General features: G+C 36.3%; 1 protein-coding gene across 8 annotated transcripts in view; it reads left to right on the forward strand.

Moving 5' to 3' along the window:
• The window catches only part of PPM1B (protein phosphatase, Mg2+/Mn2+ dependent 1B), an 83,953-nt gene that overhangs the window by 41,778 nt on the left and 19,183 nt on the right, over nucleotides 1-22,992 (forward strand). For all 8 annotated transcript variants that reach the window (XR_010021644.1, XM_063078063.1, XM_063078060.1 and 5 more), the window contains 2 exons: nucleotides 8,011-8,870; nucleotides 15,971-16,088. Coding sequence is in view for 7 of the 8 variants with exons in the window: in XM_063078063.1 (XP_062934133.1) it covers nucleotides 8,025-8,870; nucleotides 15,971-16,088 (964 nt within the window). In the remaining variant the exon portion in view is untranslated. The remainder of the gene's footprint in view (nucleotides 1-8,010; nucleotides 8,871-15,970; nucleotides 16,089-22,992) is intronic.

Genomic DNA, 22,992 nt, shown 5'->3' on the forward strand with positions numbered 1-22,992 from the left:
AGAATGAGGCTCTTGTACTACACTGGAATGATGAGTTGAGGGGTTTTTTTGCCTGAGGCTTTTCTCTTTTCACTATAATACAAGAAATGTCTATTTCTATTAGGGAGTCTACCCAGCTCCCAGGGGGAGTATGGCCATAACAAATTTATCACATTTATTGAGGATGGAAGTGTGGCTTTGTTAAACAACTTTTCTAAAACTAGTTTTTAAACCATCTTTTAACATTTATTCCGTACTTGTTTTGGCAAGGAAGTAACAAAATGTAAAGTACTGTTTTGGGAAATAAGAGGTATACAGAAGGATCGTTAATATGCAAAGTAACATGCTAAGTGTTGATGGTAGAGTAGTGTTAATGAAGTTCAGTAGAGCTGCATGGGGAAAGGATTCCTAGAAGAAGGTAAGACCTGAACCTGGCTTTTCAGGAAAAATAGGACTTCGCGGAGGTGGGGGGTAGTTAAAGAAGGAGGGTATGGTTTAAAAAAAAATTAAATGTCCAAGTTATGAGAGACAAAAATAGTCCTGCTTTTGATTTTGGTTATGTTAGAATCAGTTGCAATAAGTGTTTAGTACAATTGAGTACAATTCAGTGTTAGTGCAAGTGTTTAGTAAAATTCCTATTTAAAAAAATCAAACGATATTCTTTGATGACCTGCTGTACTGTCAGTTTTGTTTATAAATGTGAAGTATAGTTGGGCTTGATTGTAAACTGAGGGCAGCCATGAGTTATTTCCCACTTAAAATGTGATTAATGAGAACAAGTCAGCCACAGTCTACCAGCAAAGGCAAGGGTAACTTGAAATTGGAAGGATTTTTTTAAAACAGTTCTTCAGATTAGTTTTCTCATTCTTTGTGAGAGAGTGTATCATTAAAATAAATTGTTAACTAGGTGTACTATATTTAATATTTTTAGGAATAGTAGGGAATTTTATCCATTGAATCTTGGTTTTTGTTGTTATTGTTGTTGTTTGTTTTATTTTGTAGTTAAAGTTCAGCCTTTCTTCTTCTCCATCAACTAAGAATCTAGTTCTTCATTGAATACTAGAAGACAGAATGCCATACTGCTGGGGAAACACTTGTTTTTCCTGCTTTGGTCTAAAGGACTGACATAATATTCAGATGTACAGCAAAAAATTAAAATGCAGTTTTGAAATATGCATAGTAAACATTGCTGGTTTGAAGAAACCAGTTTAAGAACAGATTAGGAATTGTGGAAGTTTTTTTTTTAAGATTGATTCAAGTATAGGTGTTTGTAACATGTCTACTCTTATTATTTGCCAAGTTGTGTTTCAATAAAAAGACTATTTTTTGTGCGTGTGAAGGGTGAAACCTAAGAGGTACTAGACAAATATGCATTCTCAGCAGTAAAATATTTTTTTTCTTTTTAATTTTAATTTATCAATGTACAATGTAGTTGACTTTTGTGTCCATTTTCCTCCCTCCCTCCCACCCTTCAATCAACATCATATCTTTTCACTTATCTTAATAAGTTCAAGGAATTGTGATTGTTGTGTCCCCCCCCACCCTGTTTGTTTGTATATTTATTTATTTATTTTTATTAGCTCCCCCAAATAAGTGAGAATATGCTGTATTTCTCTTTCTGTACCTGGCTTATTTTACTTAATATAATTTTCTCTAAGTCCATCCATGTTGCTGCAAATGTTAGTATTTCATTTTTTTTCAATAGCAGAGTAGTATTCCATTGTGTAAATACACCACATTTTCTTGTCCAGTCATCCGATGATGGGCGTTTAGGCTGGTTCCAACTCTTGGCTATTGTAAATAGTGCTGCAGTGAACATGGGAGTACAGATATCCCTTTGACATGATGATTTCCATTCCTTTGGGTATACACCCAGCAGTGGAGTAGCTGGATCATACGGTAGATCTATCTGTAATTGTTTGAGAAGCCTCCATACCGTTTTCCATAAAGGCTGCACCATTTTGTAGTCCCACCAACAGTGTGGGAGGGTTCCTTTTTCTCCACATCCTTGCCAGCATTTATCATTCTCAGTCATTTGGATATTATCCATCCTAACTGGAGTGAGATGGTATCTCAGTATGGTATTGATTTGCATTTCCTGAATGCTGAGTGATGTTGAGCATTTTTTCATGTGTCTGTTGGCCATTCATATATCCTCCTTTGAGAAATGCCTATTTAGCTCCTTTGCCCATTTTTTAATAGGGTTAGTTGAGTTTTTGCTGTTAAGTTGTTTGAGTTCCTTGTATATTCTGGATATTAATCCTTTGTCAGAGGAATATTTTGCACATATTCTCTCCCACTCTGCTCATTGTCTTTTCACTCTGTTATTTGTCTCTTTTGCTGTGCAGAAGCTTTTTAGTTTGATATAATCCCATTTGTTTGTTTTTCCTTTGGTTGCCTGTGCTTTTGGGGTCGTATTCATGAAGTCTGTACCTAGTCCTACTTCCTGGAGTGTTTCCCGTATGTTTTCTTTAAGGAGTTTTATTGTTTCAGGACATATATTTAATTCTTTAATCCATTTGGAGTTGATTTTGGTATATGGTGAGAAGTATGGGTCTAGTTTCATTCGCCTACATATGAATGTCCAATTTTCCCAGCACCATTTACTGCAGAGGCAGTCTCCAGTGTGTAGTCTTGGTGTCTTTGTCAAAGATCAGATGGCTGTAAGTACATGGGTTGATTTCTGGATTCTCTATTGTGTTCCATTGGTCTGTGTGTCTGTTTTTTTGCCAGTACCATGCTGTCTTGGTTACTATAGCTGTGTAGTATAGTTCAAAGTGAGGTAATGTTATGCCTCCAGCTTTATTTTTTTTGCTCAGGATTGCTTTGGCTATGTGTGGTCTTTTGTTATTCCATATGAATGTTAGGATTGTTTTTTCCAATTCTGAGAAAAATGTCATTGGAATTTTGATGGGGATTGTATTGAGTCTATATCATTTGGGGTAGTATGGACGTTTTCACAGTATTAATTCTTTCAATCCAAGAGCATGGGATATCTTTCCATTTTCTTGTGTCCTCTTTAATTTCTCTCAACTGTGGTTTGTAGTTCTCGTCATAGAGATTTTCACATCCTTGGTTAAATTTATTCCTAGGTATTTTATCTTGGTGCCTATTGTAAATGGGCTAGCTTTCTTGATTTCTTTTTCTGCTAGTTCATTGTTGGGATATAGAAATGTTACTGATTTGGGGGTGCTGGTTTTGTATCCTGTAACTTTGCTAAAATCATTTATTAACTAAGGTTTTTGTAGTCTTTAGGCTGTTCTCTGTATAGGATCATATCATCTGCAAACAGGGACAGTTTGACTTCATCTTTTCCCATCTGGGTGCCCTTTATTTCATTCTCTTCCCTGATTGCTCTGGCTAGTACTTCTAACACTATGTTAGGAGTGGCAAGAGTGGGCATCCTTGTCTTGTTCCTTTTCTTAAGGGAAAAGCTTTCAATTTTTCCCTATTTAGGATGATATTGGCAGTGGGTTTGTCATATATGGCTTTAATTGTGTTGATATACTTTCCTTCTATACCCAATTTATAGAGACTCTTAATGAGTGAATGTTGAATTTTGTCAAATGCTTTTTCAGTGTCTGTAGAGTAGAGATGATCATATAGTTTTTGTCTTTGATTTTATTGATGTGGTATATAACATTTATTGACTTGTGTATGTTGAACCAACCTTGCATCCCTGGGGTGAATCCCACTTGATCATGGTGTATAATTTTATGTATGTGTTGCTGTATTCTATACTGAGGATTTTTGCATCTATATTCATCAAAGATATTGGCCTGTAGTTTTCTTTTTATTGTATCTTTGTTTCATTTTGGTATCAGGGTGATACCAAATCATAGAATGAGGTTTGCCTCATAGAATGAGTTTGGGAGAAAGGCCTCTGTTTCAATTTTTTGGAATAGTTTGTAGAGAATTATTCTAGTTCTTTAAAGGTTTGGTAGAATTCTGCAGTGAAGCCATCTGGCCCTGGGCTTTTCTTTGTTGGGAGACTGCTGATGACAGCTTCAATTTCTTTGTTATTGGTCTGTTCAGATTTTCTTTGTCTTCTTGGCTCAGTCTTGGTAGTTTGTGTGTGTCCAAAAATGTATCCATTTCCTCCAGATTTTCAAATTTGTTGGTGTATAGTTGTTTATAGTAGTCTCTAATGATTCCTTATATTTCTGAGGTATTGGTTGTAATATCACCTTTTTCATTTCTAATTTTTGTTATTTGTGTCTTCTCTCTTCTTTTTTTTAGTTAGCCTTGCTAAGGATTTGTGAATTTTATTTATCTTTTAAAACAACCAACTTTTTGTTTCACTGATTTGTTGTTTTTTAGGTTTCTATTTCATTTAGTTCTGCTCTGATCTTAATTATTTCTTTCCATCTACTTACTTTGGGTTTCGTTTGTTCTTATTTTTCTAATTCTTGAAGGTGAAGTGTTAGGTTGTTTGCTTGCCATCTTTCTATTCTTCTGCAGTGAGCATTTAATGCGATAAATTTCCCTCTTAGTACTGCTTTTGTAGTATCCCAAAGGTTTTGGTATGAGATGTCATTGTTTTCATTAGTTTCAGTAAATTTTTTGATTTCCTGTTTAATTTCTTCTTGGACCCATATGTCATTAAGTAGAAGGTTGTTTAATTTAATAAAGGCAACCTTTTATGGAAAAAAAAAATCATGGTTACTTAGGTGAAAAACATTCACTGCATCATTCATAGGCAAGTTACTACAGCAAAGAAATTGAAACCAGGAGTTTACAAAGAGCTGTTAGGATGTTGTCAATGTGCTTAATTTTATAAAACACAACTTTAAAATATAGTAAGTTATTTACAATGCTTATAAATGATGAAGTGACCAAGAAAGTGTATTTAACCCACATAGAGGTTTGCTGATTATCTCATGACAGAGTTCTTTGCTTTTGAAGAGTTATGGAACTTAAAATAAGAGTTGCTAATTCCTTACTATGCAGATATTTTTGGATAATAGAAAACACACACTCTCTTAATCTTCACATTCAAGGTAAAGAAAGTAATTGTTCTAAAGAAAGTAGTGTTAGAGAACATTTGGGAAATAAATGTTTGGAAATGGTTTGTTTTGTGGTTTTTGTTGGGGGGGAAATCATCTATATTAACTGTCATTTGCATACTTCAAACACTTGGGAGTGTAGGTATATATTCTAGGTAAACTCAGATGTGCACCAAGATTGTTCAAAACAGCACTGTTTATAAAAAAAGAGAAATAATTCAAATGTTGATAGTAGAATGGATCAATCAATTGTGGTACAGGCATACAATGGAATACAATGAACTACAGCTCTGCATCAATGTAGATGAATCTCAGAAGTAGTGTTGAGCAAAAAAAAAAAAGTACTAGAGTAATACGTACTGTACTTTACATCATGTAAAGTGCCAGACATGTAGAACTAAACAATCACACATGAATACAGTTAAATTACAGTGGATACTAATTACAAAACTCAGGCCTGGCCAGTTTGCTCTTTTGGCTTATAGTGCAGCCTTATAACATGAAGATCACAGGTTTGGATCCCTGTACAGTCCAGCTGTCCATCTCCAATTGCCCTCCCCCTGCTTCTAAAAACAAAACAAAACAAAAAAACTCAGAATAGTGCCCATCTTGTGGGGGAGAGGTTAAATAGGAGGCTTCAGTGGTGGTAATAATGCTCTGTTTCTTAAACTGTGTGGTGGGTGCATGGGTGTTTGTTTTATTAGTCTTTAGCTATATATACATTATATGAATTCTTATTTGTATGATAGTTCATTATGTTTTAAAAATTAAGTACTTATGGGGCAACCCCAACTTTTTTTGCCCCCATGTCTCTATCTCTCCATCTCCTTTGCAACACCAACATTAAAATAAGATCAATTAGGAACTTTAAAAAAAATTAACAGTTTTCAAAAGAATGCAGTCTCTGTTACAGTCAAAGGTTATGCTGATGACCTAAGTTCAGTCAGTTAGATGCTCATTCCCAGGACTTTAAATCTTGACCTAGTGACTTTCAGAGAGAAAGCAGATAGAAGGTAGCCGACATTTAGTGACGCATAATAGAAGACAAGCAAGGTTTGGGTTGTTGGTGTAAACTTCACTGTGTTTTGTAGCCTGTCCTCAGGAGCTCTTTTTTTTCCTGACGGTGTTCCAAGATGGCCTTCTCGACTCCCTTCAATTCTTAGGGTCCCCTGTAGCTTTCTATTGAAGACCCCATTTTCTTTTCCTCTTTTTTTTATACTCAAATTAAAAACAAATCTGACCCTACCAGCCAGCAGTTAACAACAACAACAACAACAACAACAAATTTGGCAGTAGAAGTTTCTAAACTTTAAAAAAAAAACTTCTAAATTAGGGGGTTTTGTGGATTTTGAACCTATTTATTAAAATGTAAAACAGCAGCACCTTAATTGCAAGAACATCAGGAAAGATAGAACTACAACAGAACTTTTTCCCATAATTGGTAGATGAGATTGAAAAATGGTTTAATGAATATAGTTAGCAGTTCAGTTTCATTTGCATTTAGGTATCTTTTTAAGTTTTCTTTTTTCAGGTACAATAGCCAGTAAAAACAAGAATCTGAATAAAAGTGTACTTAGAGCCAGGCTTTTAAATCATTGTATCACAGAGTATTAAACCAGCATGTTCAAAAATAATCAAGCATAGGCCAGCCCGTGTCTCACTCGGTAGAGTGCGGTGCTGATAACACCAAGGCCACGGGTTCGGATCCTATATAGGGATGGCCGGTTAGCTCACTGGCTGAGCGTGGTGCTGACAAAAATAATCAAGCATATTATTGTTGCTCTCCATACGTAATATGGTATTATACCAATTGAATGAAAAATAATTTTTATGTATTTTTAATCCTTTCAAGATAACTTGTAAATATAAAATTTATTAATACAGTATTATATGTAACTCAGGAAAATTATAAAATTGGTATATAATTTTTAAATACATGCATATATAGAGTGGTTCAACAAATTTTATAAATGTGGATATGTAGTTTTATTTTAAAGTTTGGTAATGGTCATAACTGAAAAAGATATCTCACAGAGATGCCTGTACCCAAATGGAAGTCAATTATTCTAGACCAGTGTCTCAGAATGCGATTTTTAAGTCAATAGCATGTATTTTTGAAGGTCCCATCCAAGATTTATTGAAAAAAATCTTTGGGTGTAGAGATAGGGCTATGGAATCTGCATATTGAGCAGATAATAACAGGAAATATTTTAAGGTGTTTAGTATGTTTCAAGCACTGTTTTAAGCACTTTATATTAACTCATTCTTCACAGCAACCCACTGAAGTATAGGTATAAGTGACTAAGAAATTTGCCCAAGGTTACACAGCTAGAGTGTTGTAGAGCCAGGATTGTATGTAGGAAACACACCAAGGAATTCTCATGCTCATTTTTGAGAATCACTACTCTAGTCCCAAATCATTTGAAATTGGGAAAACTTTATTCTGTAATAACAGTAAAGTTGGGCAGGTGGGAGGTGTTAGGATTACTGGGGGGTGGATCTTGATTTCAATAATTCTTTTTGGAAGTCTTTCTAAAATAGATTAGCATACTTTACTACCTTAATTTATTGAACAAAGTGACTCACCATTCTGAATATTGTCATTGTCTATTCTTATATAAATTTATATATTGAAGCCTAGACTTATCTTGTAAATTAAAGTTTTAAAAAATTCTTAACCAAGTTTCATTTCTGGATTTTTCTTTCTCCCATAACAGTGGTTCTCAACTTGGCTACACATACAGATCACTAGAGATGTTTTTTAAAAATACTGGTATTTGGGCTCCACCCCCAGAGATTCTGGTTTTATTAGTCTGATGATTCTGATATGGTAGGGTTGAGAAACCACTATTCTAGAAGACGAATGTAGGGGAGGAAATTTTTTGGTTCTTTTTTGTTCTAGTAAATTAGGATAATACTGAAAAATATACTTGAGATAGGTGTTATTAGAGAACAGGTGGAATATTATAGATAAATTTTATATCAAATTTAAACATGTAACACTTACAATCTTTTTTTATTTCAGATTCATTAGTAAACATGGGTGCATTTTTGGATAAACCCAAAACTGAAAAACATAATGCTCATGGTGCTGGGAATGGTTTACGTTATGGCCTGAGCAGTATGCAAGGATGGAGAGTGGAAATGGAAGATGCACACACAGCTGTTGTAGGTATTCCTCACGGCTTGGAAGACTGGTCATTTTTTGCAGTTTATGATGGTCATGCTGGATCCCGAGTGGCAAATTACTGCTCAACACATTTATTAGAACACATCACTACTAATGAAGACTTTAGAGCAGCTGGAAAGTCAGGATCTGCTCATGAGCCCTCAGTGGAAAATGTCAAGAATGGTATCAGAACTGGCTTTTTGAAAATCGATGAATACATGCGTAACTTTTCAGACCTCAGAAATGGGATGGACAGGAGTGGTTCAACTGCAGTGGGAGTTATGATTTCACCTAAGCATATCTACTTTATCAACTGTGGTGATTCACGTGCTGTTCTGTATAGGAATGGACAAGTCTGCTTTTCTACGCAGGATCACAAACCTTGCAATCCAAGGGAAAAGGAGCGAATCCAAAACGCAGGAGGCAGCGTAATGATACAGCGCGTTAATGGTTCATTAGCAGTGTCTCGTGCTCTGGGGGACTATGATTACAAGTGTGTTGATGGCAAGGGCCCAACAGAACAACTTGTTTCTCCAGAGCCTGAGGTTTATGAAATTTTAAGAGCAGAAGAGGAGGAATTTATCATCTTGGCTTGTGATGGGATCTGGGATGTTATGAGTAATGAGGAGCTCTGTGAATTTGTTAAATCTAGGCTTGAGGTATCTGATGACCTGGAAAGTGTGTGCAATTGGGTAGTGGACACTTGTTTACATAAGGTATGTAAGTTTTTTTGTTATAATTAAAATACCATATTAATTTTGAAAAGGCACGGTAAGTAAAATTAAAACTTTTAATGTTTTTGTTTGGGAAGACCTGTATATTTAAAGATACTTTCTTCATCAGAAGTAAAACCATTGTTTTTTTTGCCATCCCCATCTGACCTAATATACCAATTTGAAAATTTAGTTTAATAAATTTGAGGCATTTGTCTTCATTTAAGTGCTTTTATGAGCTTATTGCTGTGGCAAAGGCATCTGTACAGGATTGTGACTTTTGATTGAATTCTTGACATTGGCAATAGTCATCTTAATGCTTGATTTTGAAGCAGCTTGATAAAATATGTTTATAGTAGAATTCTGTGCTCGGTATACTAAAAGATCAAGAGCCACATAAAATATTTGGAAGATGTACCAGAAACCTGGCCTAAGTAGAATTTAGTTCTAAGCTTTATAGCAGCAAAGACAAAAACTGAAATAAAAGTATGAATTGTGTGTTTCTCATTGTCTAGTAAAAGAGGCTTTTTCTAGCAAGAAAATCTAAAAGGAATTTACTTGTGACTCTCTATATTATGACTTGATGAGTAGTATCTTTTGTAGAAGATAAAATTCTTTTAATATACATGTTTTTATTACCACTGATTGAAAAAGAAAAGTTTATATAAAATGGAATCCTGTGAAGGATTTCTGTGGAACACTGAACTTTTTTTAGATTTGTAATTTTCTATGAATCTGAACTTGATACAGTAATAGAAAAAAAGTCTAGAGTAACAAGTAATTGACAGTTCTCTTGAATGTCTTTAAAATATTCAGTTGTTTCAAGTGGAGTTTCGACAGCATCTATATAAAAATCAATTAAAATTTGAGTTATATGGCCAGTGCCTACCTGGAGTGTGCAAGTATTCCATGACTGACTGAAAAGATATTGAAGCAAAACTGACTTTTAGTTACATGAAATAGTTTGACTTATTTTTTCTGTTTAGATTAGAACCATTCTATCCCCCCATCATGTAAGTTGCTGTGGAAGGCATAGATATAGCCATAAAGTTTCTCAAGAAGGATCTCTGGGTCTGTGGAAATGCCCAGGCTTTGGTGAAATATCTTATTATTTTCCATGGAATAGAAAGAGACACCTTTAAAAACAGAAAATTTAAGGGCTGGTGCTACCAGTGGACAGCTTTTTTCTGAAAGGATTTTAATAATGGTACCTTTATCTCCTCTGATTTTTATTTTTAGCACAATGTATCCTTTTTACTTCTTTGGATGAGTTAAGTACAGAAGTATTGATGGTTGTCAGTGATCACATAGTGTAAGTGGCTCTAAAAATGTCTTTCTCCTTGGATTCTAAATGGAGTGATTCTTACCTGCAGATTTTTGAGACAAAAGCAGGCATTGTTTTTTGCCTGACTAGCAAATGAAAATAGCACTTTCCTCAATTTAAAAAAATATCTGCATATTATCAGGGAAAAAAAATTTCAGACGATACAGAATATATAAGGGAGCACTCAAAATTTTGTGACCCACCTAAGTCACCTACTTTCATTGTTGTGGTGTATATCTTTCCAGTCTTTTTTGTCTGCCTGCAAGTGTATATCTTTTTATAAAAATGAGATCATTATACTTATTTTACAGCCTGCTTTTTCCAACAATATTTTGTAGAGAGATCTCTGTGTCTAAGTATGGCTCTGCATTGTTTTTCATGGCTGCATAGTATTATGTTGAATGAATAACGTGTGGTTGTGAGAGAATAGCCAAAAATCTACTAGGTCTGTAATTTGGACTAAGAAAAGAAGTTTGTATAGTAGATAAACTGTACTCTCCCATCCACTGAAAAGGTGCCAGTTTTCAGGAATTTTAACTCTAATCTTTTGAATGAGATTTAAATGATTCTGTTGGGATATCTTCACTTGATAACTTTACCAGCTTAAAGTGTTAAATGTTCATGCTGATGATGTTAGAAGATTCTAGATGGAGTCTTAGAATCTCAGAAATGAGGAATGACAGTAACAATCAAGAGTTTGGGGCTCGTGTTCCATTCAGTTTTAGTTGAAGTTGACCAACATAGTTCCTTTGAAGCTACATTCAAATTGAAGTCAGTTTGGGGAAGCTTAGTTAGCTGGTTTGGATTGAAATATAACGAACCACTGAAAATTTTCTTATGGAATTAAAGAAAACTTCTCTATTTCTGCTAAGTCCATAATTTTGTCATTTCACTTGTTTGTGTTGTAAAACTAAGGGTTAGTACTATTATAAAATAGAATATTACTTTGAATTCAGTGTGAAAGATTGAATATACATTTTGAAATCCATGGAAGGCACTTAGCGATTGCTTAGTAGATGTTAACTGTTTTAAGAGGAAAGATAGAGAAGATTCAGTTATTAAGTAGATGTTTCCCTGATAAGAGAATCACTTGTCATGTCTTAATAGTTTATGAGCACTTTATATGTTAACTCATGAATCCTAATCATAGTCACAATAATATCAGTAAATTATTGCTTTCTGTGAGCCAAATGCTGTTCTAAGTACTTTGCACATATTTTAATTCATTTCATTTTTACAACAACCATGTGAAGTATTTAACATTGTTGTTGTTAATGACAATCATTTTTCAGGTTTGCCACTTAGCAGTATTAAGCTGTAAGTGTTGGATGACTCTGGTCAGATATTACCCTCTTTAAATCAGGTGTTTAACTCTAAAGGAGAATGTTCCCTCTAAAAGTACCCTTCCCATTTTATTGCTGTCGCTAGCATTCATGGTGTTTACTGCCAATTAATTTCTGGTTGCATAGAATATGTAACTTCTATTTGCATAGCCTTTCATAAGTTATAAATCAAACATTTTATTAATCCTTACAGTAATCTTCTGGGGTGAACAAAGTTAAAATTTTTATTAACAATTTGCAAGTAAGGATATGGAGGTTGACATTAAAAGTTAGTTGTAAGTCGATGAGTATTGAAGCTGAGGCTAGAATCCAAGTTTTCTGACTACGTTTAGTATTTTCGTTAGCGGTGTTTAGTAGTTTTTTTTAGCATCTTTATGTTTCTTTTTTCCAGTTTCATTCCCCTTAGATAACTACTGTTTACGGTTTGATGTGTATTCTCTGAACACTGAAATGGTTCTCTGTGTTACAAATATATAAGCATAAAAGTAGGGTTTTCATTGGGGGCAGGCATTTTAGAGAAATGGATCATGCTATGCTTGTTATTTTTGCTACCTGCTTTGTTTTTCTTAAATCATTAAAGTCAGTATTTCTTTAAGTTGTTCTTTTAAAATATTATTTGATTTCCCTAAATTCCATTTATATACCACCTATCAGAACCTTATTTATTTTAAAACATGAGACAATACTTGATATTTGGATAAAATTGAGAAAAATTAATTACTTATTTTCCAAAGGGAGTATCATTCTAGGTTATTCATACAACATGGAAAAGCTACCCCCTTTCCCCCCAAATAATTGTTTAGTTCTAAACTCAGGCCTTTTTCCATTGTAGTTTCCAGAAAATATAAGCAAAAATAATGGGAAAGTAGATATAGATGATATTAGAGTGAGATGTGGTTGGGTATTCTGAGGGGTGGAGGAGAAGGACTGATTGTAAAAGTACAGTATATGTAAAGGCAGTATAGTTTAGTGTAGAGATTTCCATACTGTCTTGGTTCATACTGCCCTAGTTGTCTCGATAATTATTTCACAGCACTACTTAGCCAAAATTACACTTAACAGTTCCAAGAATTAAGCAGTTAGATCCAAACTTAATGAGTCTATATGTCCTAACAAAATAATACACATGAAAAAATTGTTTTTAAAAATACCAGTTTACTAATGAGATGTGTGTACCTGTTGGACACTGCACAACTTCTCAAACTTTGGAATCACTGGACACCGCCATCCTCATTTCATGTATCATATTGATTTTTATGGAGACTTGCTTTTTATCACAGAAATCCCCAAAACCCTAGCTTTAAAAAAAATAGTATGTCATGGAAAGGAGTATAGCATTATCTAATGTTAAAACTGTGAACTGCCTCAAGCTTGTTTATGGGATGTCTACAGATGTTGAGTAGCAGTGTGTTTCTCCCTCATTTAAAATATCTCTAGTGAGCACACTGTGAAACCTTGAAGCTTCTTGGTGCACTGTTTGGGAACCACCAGTTTAGTGTTAAAGAACACAGACAGGCTTTGGAGCCAGACAGCTGGGTTTTAAGTTATGCTCCTCAGTTTCTTCATGTAAAAAAAAAAAGATGATAATATCTTCCTCATTGATTGATACTGTTGATAGTAAAGCTCTTGGCAAGTGCCTGAACAGTATCTGGTTTTACAGACCTCAATAAATTTTAGTTCTGTTGATGTTGGTTATGAAACAAAGAGGAAAATTTGTATAGAAGAAAAATTGGTTCAAGGAGTAAGGTAATGATGGAAACAGTGAATATTAATGAAAGGAAGTGATCATAGGCTTCATCTTTTTATGGATAGGTGAAAATTTTGTCTGTTTCTTCAGCTTGGCTGGTTTTTGTACTATAAATGAGATAAGTACAGTGAGTGCCAGGTTTAAAAATTTTTTTAAAAAATGAAATTGATGTTTCACTTAGATGTTTATTTACTGAATTTGGCGGTGATAGAGATTCTGTTTACAGCCTATTTCAGATACTGTGTTAACAGTTGATCCCGGACACTACTTTGTAACCGTGCAAAAACTAAATTTAGATACTCTTATTGAAGGCAGGGGCATTGGCTTCTTTGACATCTTACTATCTATCAGTACTCTAATTCTTGAGAGGGTTACTGCTATGCTACTGTAAAAAGTAAAAAGAAACCAGCCCCAGTTGGAAATGGAGCAGGTCAAAACTCCAGTGCCGATCAGTAATGGGATTGCGCCTGTGAATAGCACTGCACTTCCAGCCTGAACAACATTGCAGTCCTCCATCGCTTATTTAAAAAAAAAAAAAAGGTAAAAAGAAAAGGTACTGAAATAATCAATTTTTAAAAAAACCTGCTCCTTCTTCTGAAACATGAAATAAATATCTTGCTAATTGCTTTAGTTCTCCAACCTAGATTTTTAAAAAACGTTTCATTTCTGGACTTAATGAAAACTTTAGACTGGTTATGGAAGGCTAATTTGTCTCTAAAAAACTAAAGAGGCATAAAGGGAAGGACCTTTTTCAATGGCTGTGTAAGAACTACAAAAACACTCATACTTTGTGTTTAGGGGAAAGTCATTTTTGTAAAGAAATAGAAGCAGCATCATTGAAATCACACATACCTGGGGTGTAAATGTAACTTCTTTAAATATCTTTGAAGGGCCATAAACTTTTTCAAACTTCCTTTCAGTTAATTTTACAAATGATAGGATCTATATTTTATAACTTAGAGAAATCTAATGGAAATTTTATGAAAATTGATTAGGAATTACTAAACAATGCTCATGCTGTTGTTACAAAAATAGGAAATGGTTAGGAGAAACTAGATTTCTAAAAATGTAAAGTGTTAATTCTATTTATTCATAAAATTGCTTTTAAAAACATCATTAATATAGCAATGCTTGATTCTTGAATGTCCATGGTATGGTTTAAAACTTTAAAAATTTTTGCTTGACCTGCACTTTTATGATATATTCATATGTGTATATTCATACAACCAGATACTGTATTTCTAATATTGTCATTAACATTTGGTGTGTTTTTGGTGAGTTTCGTTGAGTAATGAAATTAGTTTGGCTAATTTGGAAATCCTGATTTTGCAGATATCAAGAATCTAGTTATATACTCATGATGGTTCTTCCTACCAAAGCAGTAACTGTGGAGAGAGTTACTTTTTTTGAAGTCTTCTGGAGACCCAACCTTCACTGTCTTCAAACTTTGCTTCCATTAAGTTCAGAGATGGAGGCAGAAGTTCAAGGCCTGTCTGTCTTTTTGGCTGTGTCATGTGGGTTCTGGAAAGCTGGCAAGTCTGAACCAAGCAGTGCCCTCCTAGATTCTTGCCACAGTGACTGAAAAGACTAGAATGGGTGTGGCCTTTGCTTCTTTCATTTGGGCTGGCAAATTTGACAAACCCCTCTATCAGGCAAAATAGCGCACTACCTCCATTGACTTAGTTTTTTAGAGTGAATGGAAAAAGAAAAGAAAAAAAAAAACTTTGAAAAAAAATCACTAGTTTAAGAAACCCAGTATTTACCTGTAGAAAAAGTAATGAGAAAATATTTTTAATTTATTGTATGTAATCTTATGATACTAGGATAGTATATATTCTATGATTTCTTTTTAATGCAGATAATTTCTCTAAGGGTGTGATTAAAAAGGCAGCAGTGGACTGGCTGGTTAGCTCAAGTTGGTTAGAGCTTGGTGTTATATAACACCAAGGTCAAGGGTTCTGATCTGTGTACTGGCCAGCCGCCAAAAATAAAGAGGTGGGAGAGGCAGCAGTAAATCTTGTCCTTAAATTAGATGTTTTAGCTACTCTCTAAAGACCCAGAAACTATTTGTGATTCTGTACAACAATCTGACATCTTTTCTTTAAAAGTTATATATGATTACAGTTCTGTTGCAGTCATACAACAGTCATTCCATCCACTGTTTGATGTTGTACCCTTAGAGCAGTTTCAAATTTACCTAACTTCTCTGCTTGTAGTTTAGTGGGTATACTGCTGAACAATGATTTTCAGCTGTGTTAAATTCAGTATCATGTGGTGGCATTGCTCTGGTGCAGGTTATTTAGCTGGAAAAAATTTGCACGTGTGTTTGTGAGGATGCGTTGATTTAAGACACTCTGGGAATATGAGATCTTGAGTGGGAAATAGAATTTAGAAGATTTAATATGTATGAGGATATCTTTATTTCTCAGCCTGTGGAATATGGTGGTAGATAAGAATAGTTAACACAGAATTGAAAATCCAAAAATAATTATAGATCTCTCCATACCTAGATACTTTCTTCAGGTTGTGCTTTAAATAATTCTTAGGAATAAAAATGTGATGAACATATTCATTCTAGATGATTAAATAAATGAGTATAATTGCTTAATTAACTGTTTTAAAGTAAATACTAGAAAGTTGGTAGACTATAGAAATAAAGTTTTTTCTTACTTTTTTCTTTAATATACAGGGAAGTCGAGATAACATGAGTATTGTACTAGTTTGCTTTTCAAATGCCCCCAAGGTCTCAGATGAAGCAGTGAAAAAAGATTCAGAGTTGGATAAGCACTTGGAATCACGGGTTGAAGGTAAGAAAGACACTTTTTTCTTTTTTCTTTCTTTTCTTTTCTTTTCTTTTTTTTTTTTTTTAGGAAAAACAATGAAATATTTCAGAACAAGGCCTTAATAACAAACATCTATCTGCCTAACGTTTACTATCTTGGACCAGTATGTGGAGATTTATTGGCAGGGAGAAGATGAATTTGTCTGCTATACCACCAAACGGAAACATAATTTCAAAACAGTCTGTTAAAGCTTGCTATTTTTTCTTTCCCTGATTACATTCCTAGAAGTAAATGAAGAATACAGTGAAATTGCCTCAGGTTGTTATAATTCCACTTACACTAATTCTCCCTTCCCCAGTTAATCATTGGAATTCGTCACCATATGTTTTTCATTTTACTGAGTTAGCATTGATGTTTCAAAGGTTATTGATTTTACTTATTTTTTTAACTTTTCGTTTTGCAATAATTATAATCTTACAGAAAAGTTAACAAATATATTATAAGGAGCTCCCATGTACATGTAATATCCTTTACCTAGATTCCCCATTTGTTTATATTATACTACATTTGACTTATCTCTTTATATGCTTTAACATTCTCATTCTGTCTCTCTCAAACCTCCCCCTCCACTCATACTGATAATTTTTTTTCCTGAACCAGTTGAGTTGCAAATATGAAATTCCAGTACCCCTTAATACAACAACAAATATAGTCTACATAACTACTACACAACAGCCTTCAAAATTAGGAAATTAACATTGATATAATATTACCATATAATCCACAGATCCCATTCAGTTTTCCCTAATTGTCACAGTAATTGTCATTTATATATAGGTCCAGGATCCAGTCTAGAGCACGTGCTGCATTTAGCTGTATCATGCCTCTCTTTAGTCTCCCTCAATTTAAAAAAGTTCTGTAATCTTTTCTTGTTTTTACTGACTTTGACAATTTTTAAGAGTACAGGTTTGTTGCTTTGTAGAATGTCCCTCAATTTGAGTTGGTTGATGTTTCCTCTTGATAAGATTTAGGTTATAAACTGGCAGGAATACCACAGAAGTGATTCTAGATTCTCCTCAGTACATCATACCAGGAGGTATGTGATGTTGATTTGTCCCGTTAGTGGTAATACTAACTTTTACACTTGCTTGAGGTGTTGTCTTTCAGGTTCCTCCACTGAAAAGTTAATTCACTGAAAAGTTAATTAATAAGTATGTTATACTTTCTAGTAAATATTTTATGTGGAGGTACTTGAGATTGTAAATAAAGTATGCCTCATCAAGTTTTCAGCTGTCATTGATGATTCTTGCCTGAATCAGTTGGTGCTAGAATGGTAGCCAGCTGGTGATTTTCTGATTCGTTCTGTATGTATTAGTTAGCATTTTACTGCAAGGAAAAATGTTGTCATCTACCCGTTTATTTATTATATGAGCATGGACTCTCACATTCCTGTTGTAATCATTGTGTTATAAACTGTTACTGTATTATTTATCTTGATGCTTATATTGTCCTAGATTCAGCCAGAGAGAGCCTATTCAAGCTTGCTATAGTCTTTTTGACCTGTCCCCATCATTTTTTGAGAACTTAATTACTTTCTGGCATAATCAGATGTTCCAGGCTCATCTTTATTTTTCCTACCCCAGCTCTTTAATGAGCCATTTTTCCAGTGATCCCTCTTTCCTTTTAGTTTAGGGGAGAATAATATTTAGGAGTTGAAATTTGGGCATTAGGGGTGCTGTTAGATTGTTTCTATTCCTAGATCTTCTCAAGAGGACAGAACTACACACACAAGTTTATGTCTATATTTCTTTATCTATCAGTCATTCCAACCAATATCTCCCAACTCTTGTACAATACTGCAGGATTTATTCTAGTTTTCTCCCTTTTCATATTTGTAGCTCCATTCTCCTACAGTGAGAAACCTGGCTGTTTCTGATTGATCAAACAAATCTTCTGTTGCTGCAAACCCTGTTGCAAATGCCTTTCTCACTCGATATTGGTTTTGACCCCATTCCAGGTCAGCTGCACCAGTGCTGAATCCTTGCTTACTGTGTTTAGGCATGGATATCTTATGCTGGACCCTGCTGCTGCCACCAGTGCTCCCTCCACTCTCTTCCTTTGCTTAGCCTTATCCTAATGGTTTTGGACTTATTTAGGAATGAGAAAGGGGTGAAGCTAGTCTGCTTTATCTTTAATGTAATTACTGATATGTTTGAGTTTAAATTTACCATCTTACTTGTTTTCCGTGTTTCATCTATTCCTTTTTTCTCCTTTCTTGTCTTCTTTTGAATTAATTCTATTCCAGTTCACCCCAGTGTTTATTAGTGATATTCTTTTATTTGTTTATTTTTTTTGGTGGCTGGCAGGTGTGAGGATCTAAACCCTTGACCTTGGTGTTACCAACATCATGCTCTAACCAAGTCAGCTAATTGGCCAGCCCCCACTTAGAGATAGTCTTTTCAAAATTTACTTAGTGGTTACTGTGATAAATTGAGAATGCATGTTGCAATCTGAAGGCCCTAGAGATTATGACAGGATCCCTAACTTAATACTGCCTTTTGATTTCATTTGTGCTGTTTTTTAGATATAAAATTACTTTCTATGAAGTTACATTGTCAATCTTTTTTTTCTTTCGTCTTACTGTCATACAGAGTTCTTTTCCCCAACTCAAGGTGTTAGATATTGATCTGTATTTTCTTCTAACACTTTCATGGCTTGATTCTTTTTTATAGTAAATAGATTTGAATGATTTAGGGCCGACCCCGTGGCGCATTCGGGAGAGTGCGGCGCTGGGAGTGCAGCGGCGCTCCCGCCGCGGGTTTGGATCCTATATAGGGATGGCCGGTGCGCTCACTGGCTGAGCGCGGTGCGGACGACACCAAGCCAAGGGTTGCGATCTCCTTACCGGTCACAAAAAATAAAAATAGAAAAAAAGGATTTGAATGATTTAATTTATGATTATAATATAATATGCTTGTTGAATTTGGCCTCTTGTGAGTCATATTTTGTATATAGTATTCATAGTTATTGCTGAGAGTTTTCAAATATGAAGATTTATGATTTCAGCTGTATAATTACCGTATGAAAACTCCATTCTTTTGCAAATTTGGGAGGAGAGATTGATCTTTTCTATCTTTACAACTAGCTACACATCCTAAAAAATTTTTAAAAATTTTTTTATTTGGCCTGCAATTTCCTCAGCTCGAAATGATTCCTGCTTTTAGGTCTCAATGCTTTTTAGTCTCAGTGAGTACCCTGCTTTTAAGGTGATGGAAAGATGAGAAATATGTGGGAACACTTGAAGACCATGTGAGAGACACTCATATTCCTGTTGATAACATAATTTTTAAGAGGAGCTGTTTATAGGAGTTATTAATAATGAACATTTTCTGATAAACTATAGTATATCACTGGCTATAGTTTATCAGAAGACAGGAGGAATTTTCTTACTGTCCATTTTCCTCATTCAAAAGGACCTAAGTAGTTTTGTTTTGTTTTATTTGGGAAGAGCTTTCCAGTTTGGTCAGCTACTATACTGTGTGATCTTACCCAACTTGCTTTAACCTCTCACGGCTTGTTTCTTTATTGCAAACTAAAGATAAAAACACCAACTGTAGAGATTGTTTTAAAACTTATTCATGACACTTGTTAAAGATGGTAAAGCAGACTTTATTTAAGGAGGGCCATGGTGATAGATATAGGGACCACTTCTTTTTTATGAGGCAGTGGCAGAGAGAGATTGGACTCAACTTGAACTCCAGCAAGGACAGTGGGAATTTATAACCAAGGAACAGAGTGTGTGTGGGGGGGTGTCAGTGGGTGGAAAATTACTAAGAAAAAACATCAAGATAAGGGGGTTTCTGGCTAAAATGACTTGGTAGGATTATTGCTGAAGGCAGGCCATGGTGATAAGATATTCAGGGTGGTCAGATGCCAGGGGTGGGGGATTTTCACTGTTCTGATTTAAGCAGGATTCTTGCTCAGACTGGATTCTACAAGGACAGAGAGGAAACCCCAAGGTCAGCCTAGTCAGAAAGAACTTGAGTCTGACTAAAGTTTTGGTCAAAGGAGAGAGCCTTTGTCAAAATAGATGTCTGTTAAGTATCTAGTATTGTGCTTAACACATAGTCCTTAGCAAACTATCTTTTATTAACTTCTGTAACAGCTAAATTGTAATTTCTGAAAGGCATGGTCAATTCAGTTCAACAGAATTGTTAACGTTGAATATTAATTTTGAAAGGACGAGTCGACACCAGTTGACGATCCACCAGAGAGAGCTCATTTATTAGGCAGCGCACACACACATATATAGGGCTTTAAGGGAAGGCTGATTGGCTTAAAATACAATCCCTACTTAGCATACCTCATGGGGCTTGGGGTGGGTGTGGCTGAGAAGGATCAGGGTGTGATCCCTTGGGGCATTTGGGTTCTTACATTCCTCCCTTTTTCTTGTTTTAGGAAAGGGGACGTTGAAGTCATAGAGCTACTTCCTGCTGAACTGGGGCGTTGTGGGGGGGGGGCAAAGGGAGGAAGGTACATAAATACCCATTATGAAACTCCAAAGGAAGGTGGAGAAACAAGTAATTTCAAAAGGGGAAAAGTCCATAAACGTTCCTTGAAGCCACAAGTCGAATATGCACCGGTTCCATTGTTTGTAGTTGGAGACTGGAGGGAGCAGCCAGGCCTTGGTGGCAAGGGCGTGTAGGAGTGCGTTTCCTCTGTAAGGTGGTTTCTCTTCAGCATCGGCTGAGGCGCTCATGAGATGAGGCGGGGGGTTCATCGGTACCTAGAAGCTGGTAGTTTCTAAGCAAAAGCTGGTTAAAGGCCTGATTACAGATTTTCCCCGTTGGGTTTGAAGAAACCTAATGATGCAGGGCAAGAAAAGGCAGGTTATGAGGATAATGATTAGAGGTCCCAAAATGGGCCAAATCCAAGTTAGGATAGGGTTTAAGATAAAAGAAGAAAAGGGGTTAGAACTGGATGTGGTTCGTAGGCTGGAAGCTAAATCGGTGAGTTTGATGATGTTTGTTTCTACTAGACCGGATTCACTGATATAATAACAGCATTCTTCCCCAAGGAAGATGCAAGTACCTCCTTTTTCTGCTGTGAGGAGGTCTAGTGCTCTATGGTTTTGGAGGGTGACCTGAGCTAAAGAGGCAATTTTTCTCTGTAGAGAGGAAAGAGATTCGGCAGTGGAGGTCAGAGCCCCTTCAAGTTTAGCATTTATGTCTTCGACCGCCCATAAACTGTGTCCTAAGGCTCCTCCGGACAGGCCGGCTCCGACCGCTGCTGTTGTTAGGGAAATACCAACCATGATCGGGAGGAAGGCGGCCCTTTTTTTGCCTTGAGGGGGGATGAAGAAGATGGAACTGGTGTACAGAGTGAGTTGAGGGACGATGGTGACAAGAAGGCATGGGGCAGTTAGATTAGGCAGGATGGAGGTAGAGAGGGTTCCATTGCACCAGAAGAAAGAGCCTGTTGGGGAGACGGTGTGGTTAACATGATTACCTGGCAGGGCAAGTTTAGCAGCAGTTGGAGTGCAAAGGATGACAGGACATGGGCCTTCCCACTTAGGGGTTGGGGGGGTTTTGGGTTCCGGGGAAGTGTAAAGGTTATTTTTGGAAAATGACGGATCTGGAAGTAGCTAGTCCTGGTACTTCCATAATTCGGTGCAAAGGTGGGAGAGCAAGGGTAAGGCCATGGTGGGTGGTATGGGTCCTTCAGTTGCTGTGATCCCCAGGGGTAGGAGGGGCCTACCATACATGACTTCCAAAGGGGAAAGATTGGAGGGCTTTTTTGGGAGAGCTCTGGTCTTGAGTAGAGCGAGAGGTAGAAGACGGACCCAATCAAGGTGTAATTCCAGAGACAATTTAATTAGTATGGTTCTCTCTACCTTTCCAGATGCCTGAGGTCGGTAAGGGCAATGTAGGTGCCAGGGGAGAGAGAGTGACTGGGAGAGTTTTTGTATTATCTGGGCGGTAAATTCAGGTCCATTGTCAGATTGAATGGAAGTGGGCATCCCAAATCGTGGGATGATTTGGGAAAGGAGAGTCTGGGCTACGGTGGAGGCCTTTTTATTGGATGTTGGGAATGCCTCTACCCATCCTGAAAAGGTATCAACAAACACCAAGAGGTATTTGAGGTGCCGGACAGAAGGCATGTGCGTAAAATCGACTTGCCAGTCGGCCGCGGGTGTAAGACCTCTGGCCCGGTAGGAGGGGTATGGCCCAGGTTTGAGAGGGGTGTTAGGATTGGTATGCTGGCAGAGGAGGAAATTTTTTGTAAGAGGGCTTTGTCAGATGGGGTGACTGAGAAGAAGGCTTGTAAAAACTGGGATAAAGTTTGGGGGCTAGAGTGAAACAGGTCATGGAGCAAGCAAAAGAGAGAGGACTTATCATCATTAGGTGGTTGAGGCTGAGAGGGTGTCTGTGAACCTTGGGAGCCGTATGGAAGAATGGGAAGTTGGTTTTGTGTCTGTGGGTGCCGTGCCGCAGTGCGTGCGGCGAGGTCAGCCTTACGATTCCCGCGAGTGATTGGGGAATCGTCCCTCCGGTGGGCTCCGCAATGAATGACTCCTAGTTCACAAGGTAAATGGGATGCCTCAATTAATGTGGAGATTAAAGCTGAGTTGGTGATTGTGTTACCCTTGGTGTTAAGCAGACCACGTTCTTTATATGGCGGCATGAGAGAGAAGTATATGACATATCTAGAACGCAGGCTCGCATGGCAGCCTGCTGGTTGGTAGTACCCTTGGGTAAAGGTTGGGCCTCTATAACCGAAACGAGGATAGGAGGGTTAGGATTCTGGAAGGTGGGAGGGATTGGAGAGCCTTATAGGTAAGGAGGTCTTTGAGGTGATGTGGTGAGAGAATGGTGAGAGGTGCCCCAAATGTTAATTTGGATGCCTCCTTATGCAGTAACTGCCCCGC

Source organism: Cynocephalus volans, chromosome 14 (genome assembly GCF_027409185.1).
Source record: "Cynocephalus volans isolate mCynVol1 chromosome 14, mCynVol1.pri, whole genome shotgun sequence".
Taxonomy (NCBI): domain Eukaryota; kingdom Metazoa; phylum Chordata; class Mammalia; order Dermoptera; family Cynocephalidae; genus Cynocephalus; species Cynocephalus volans.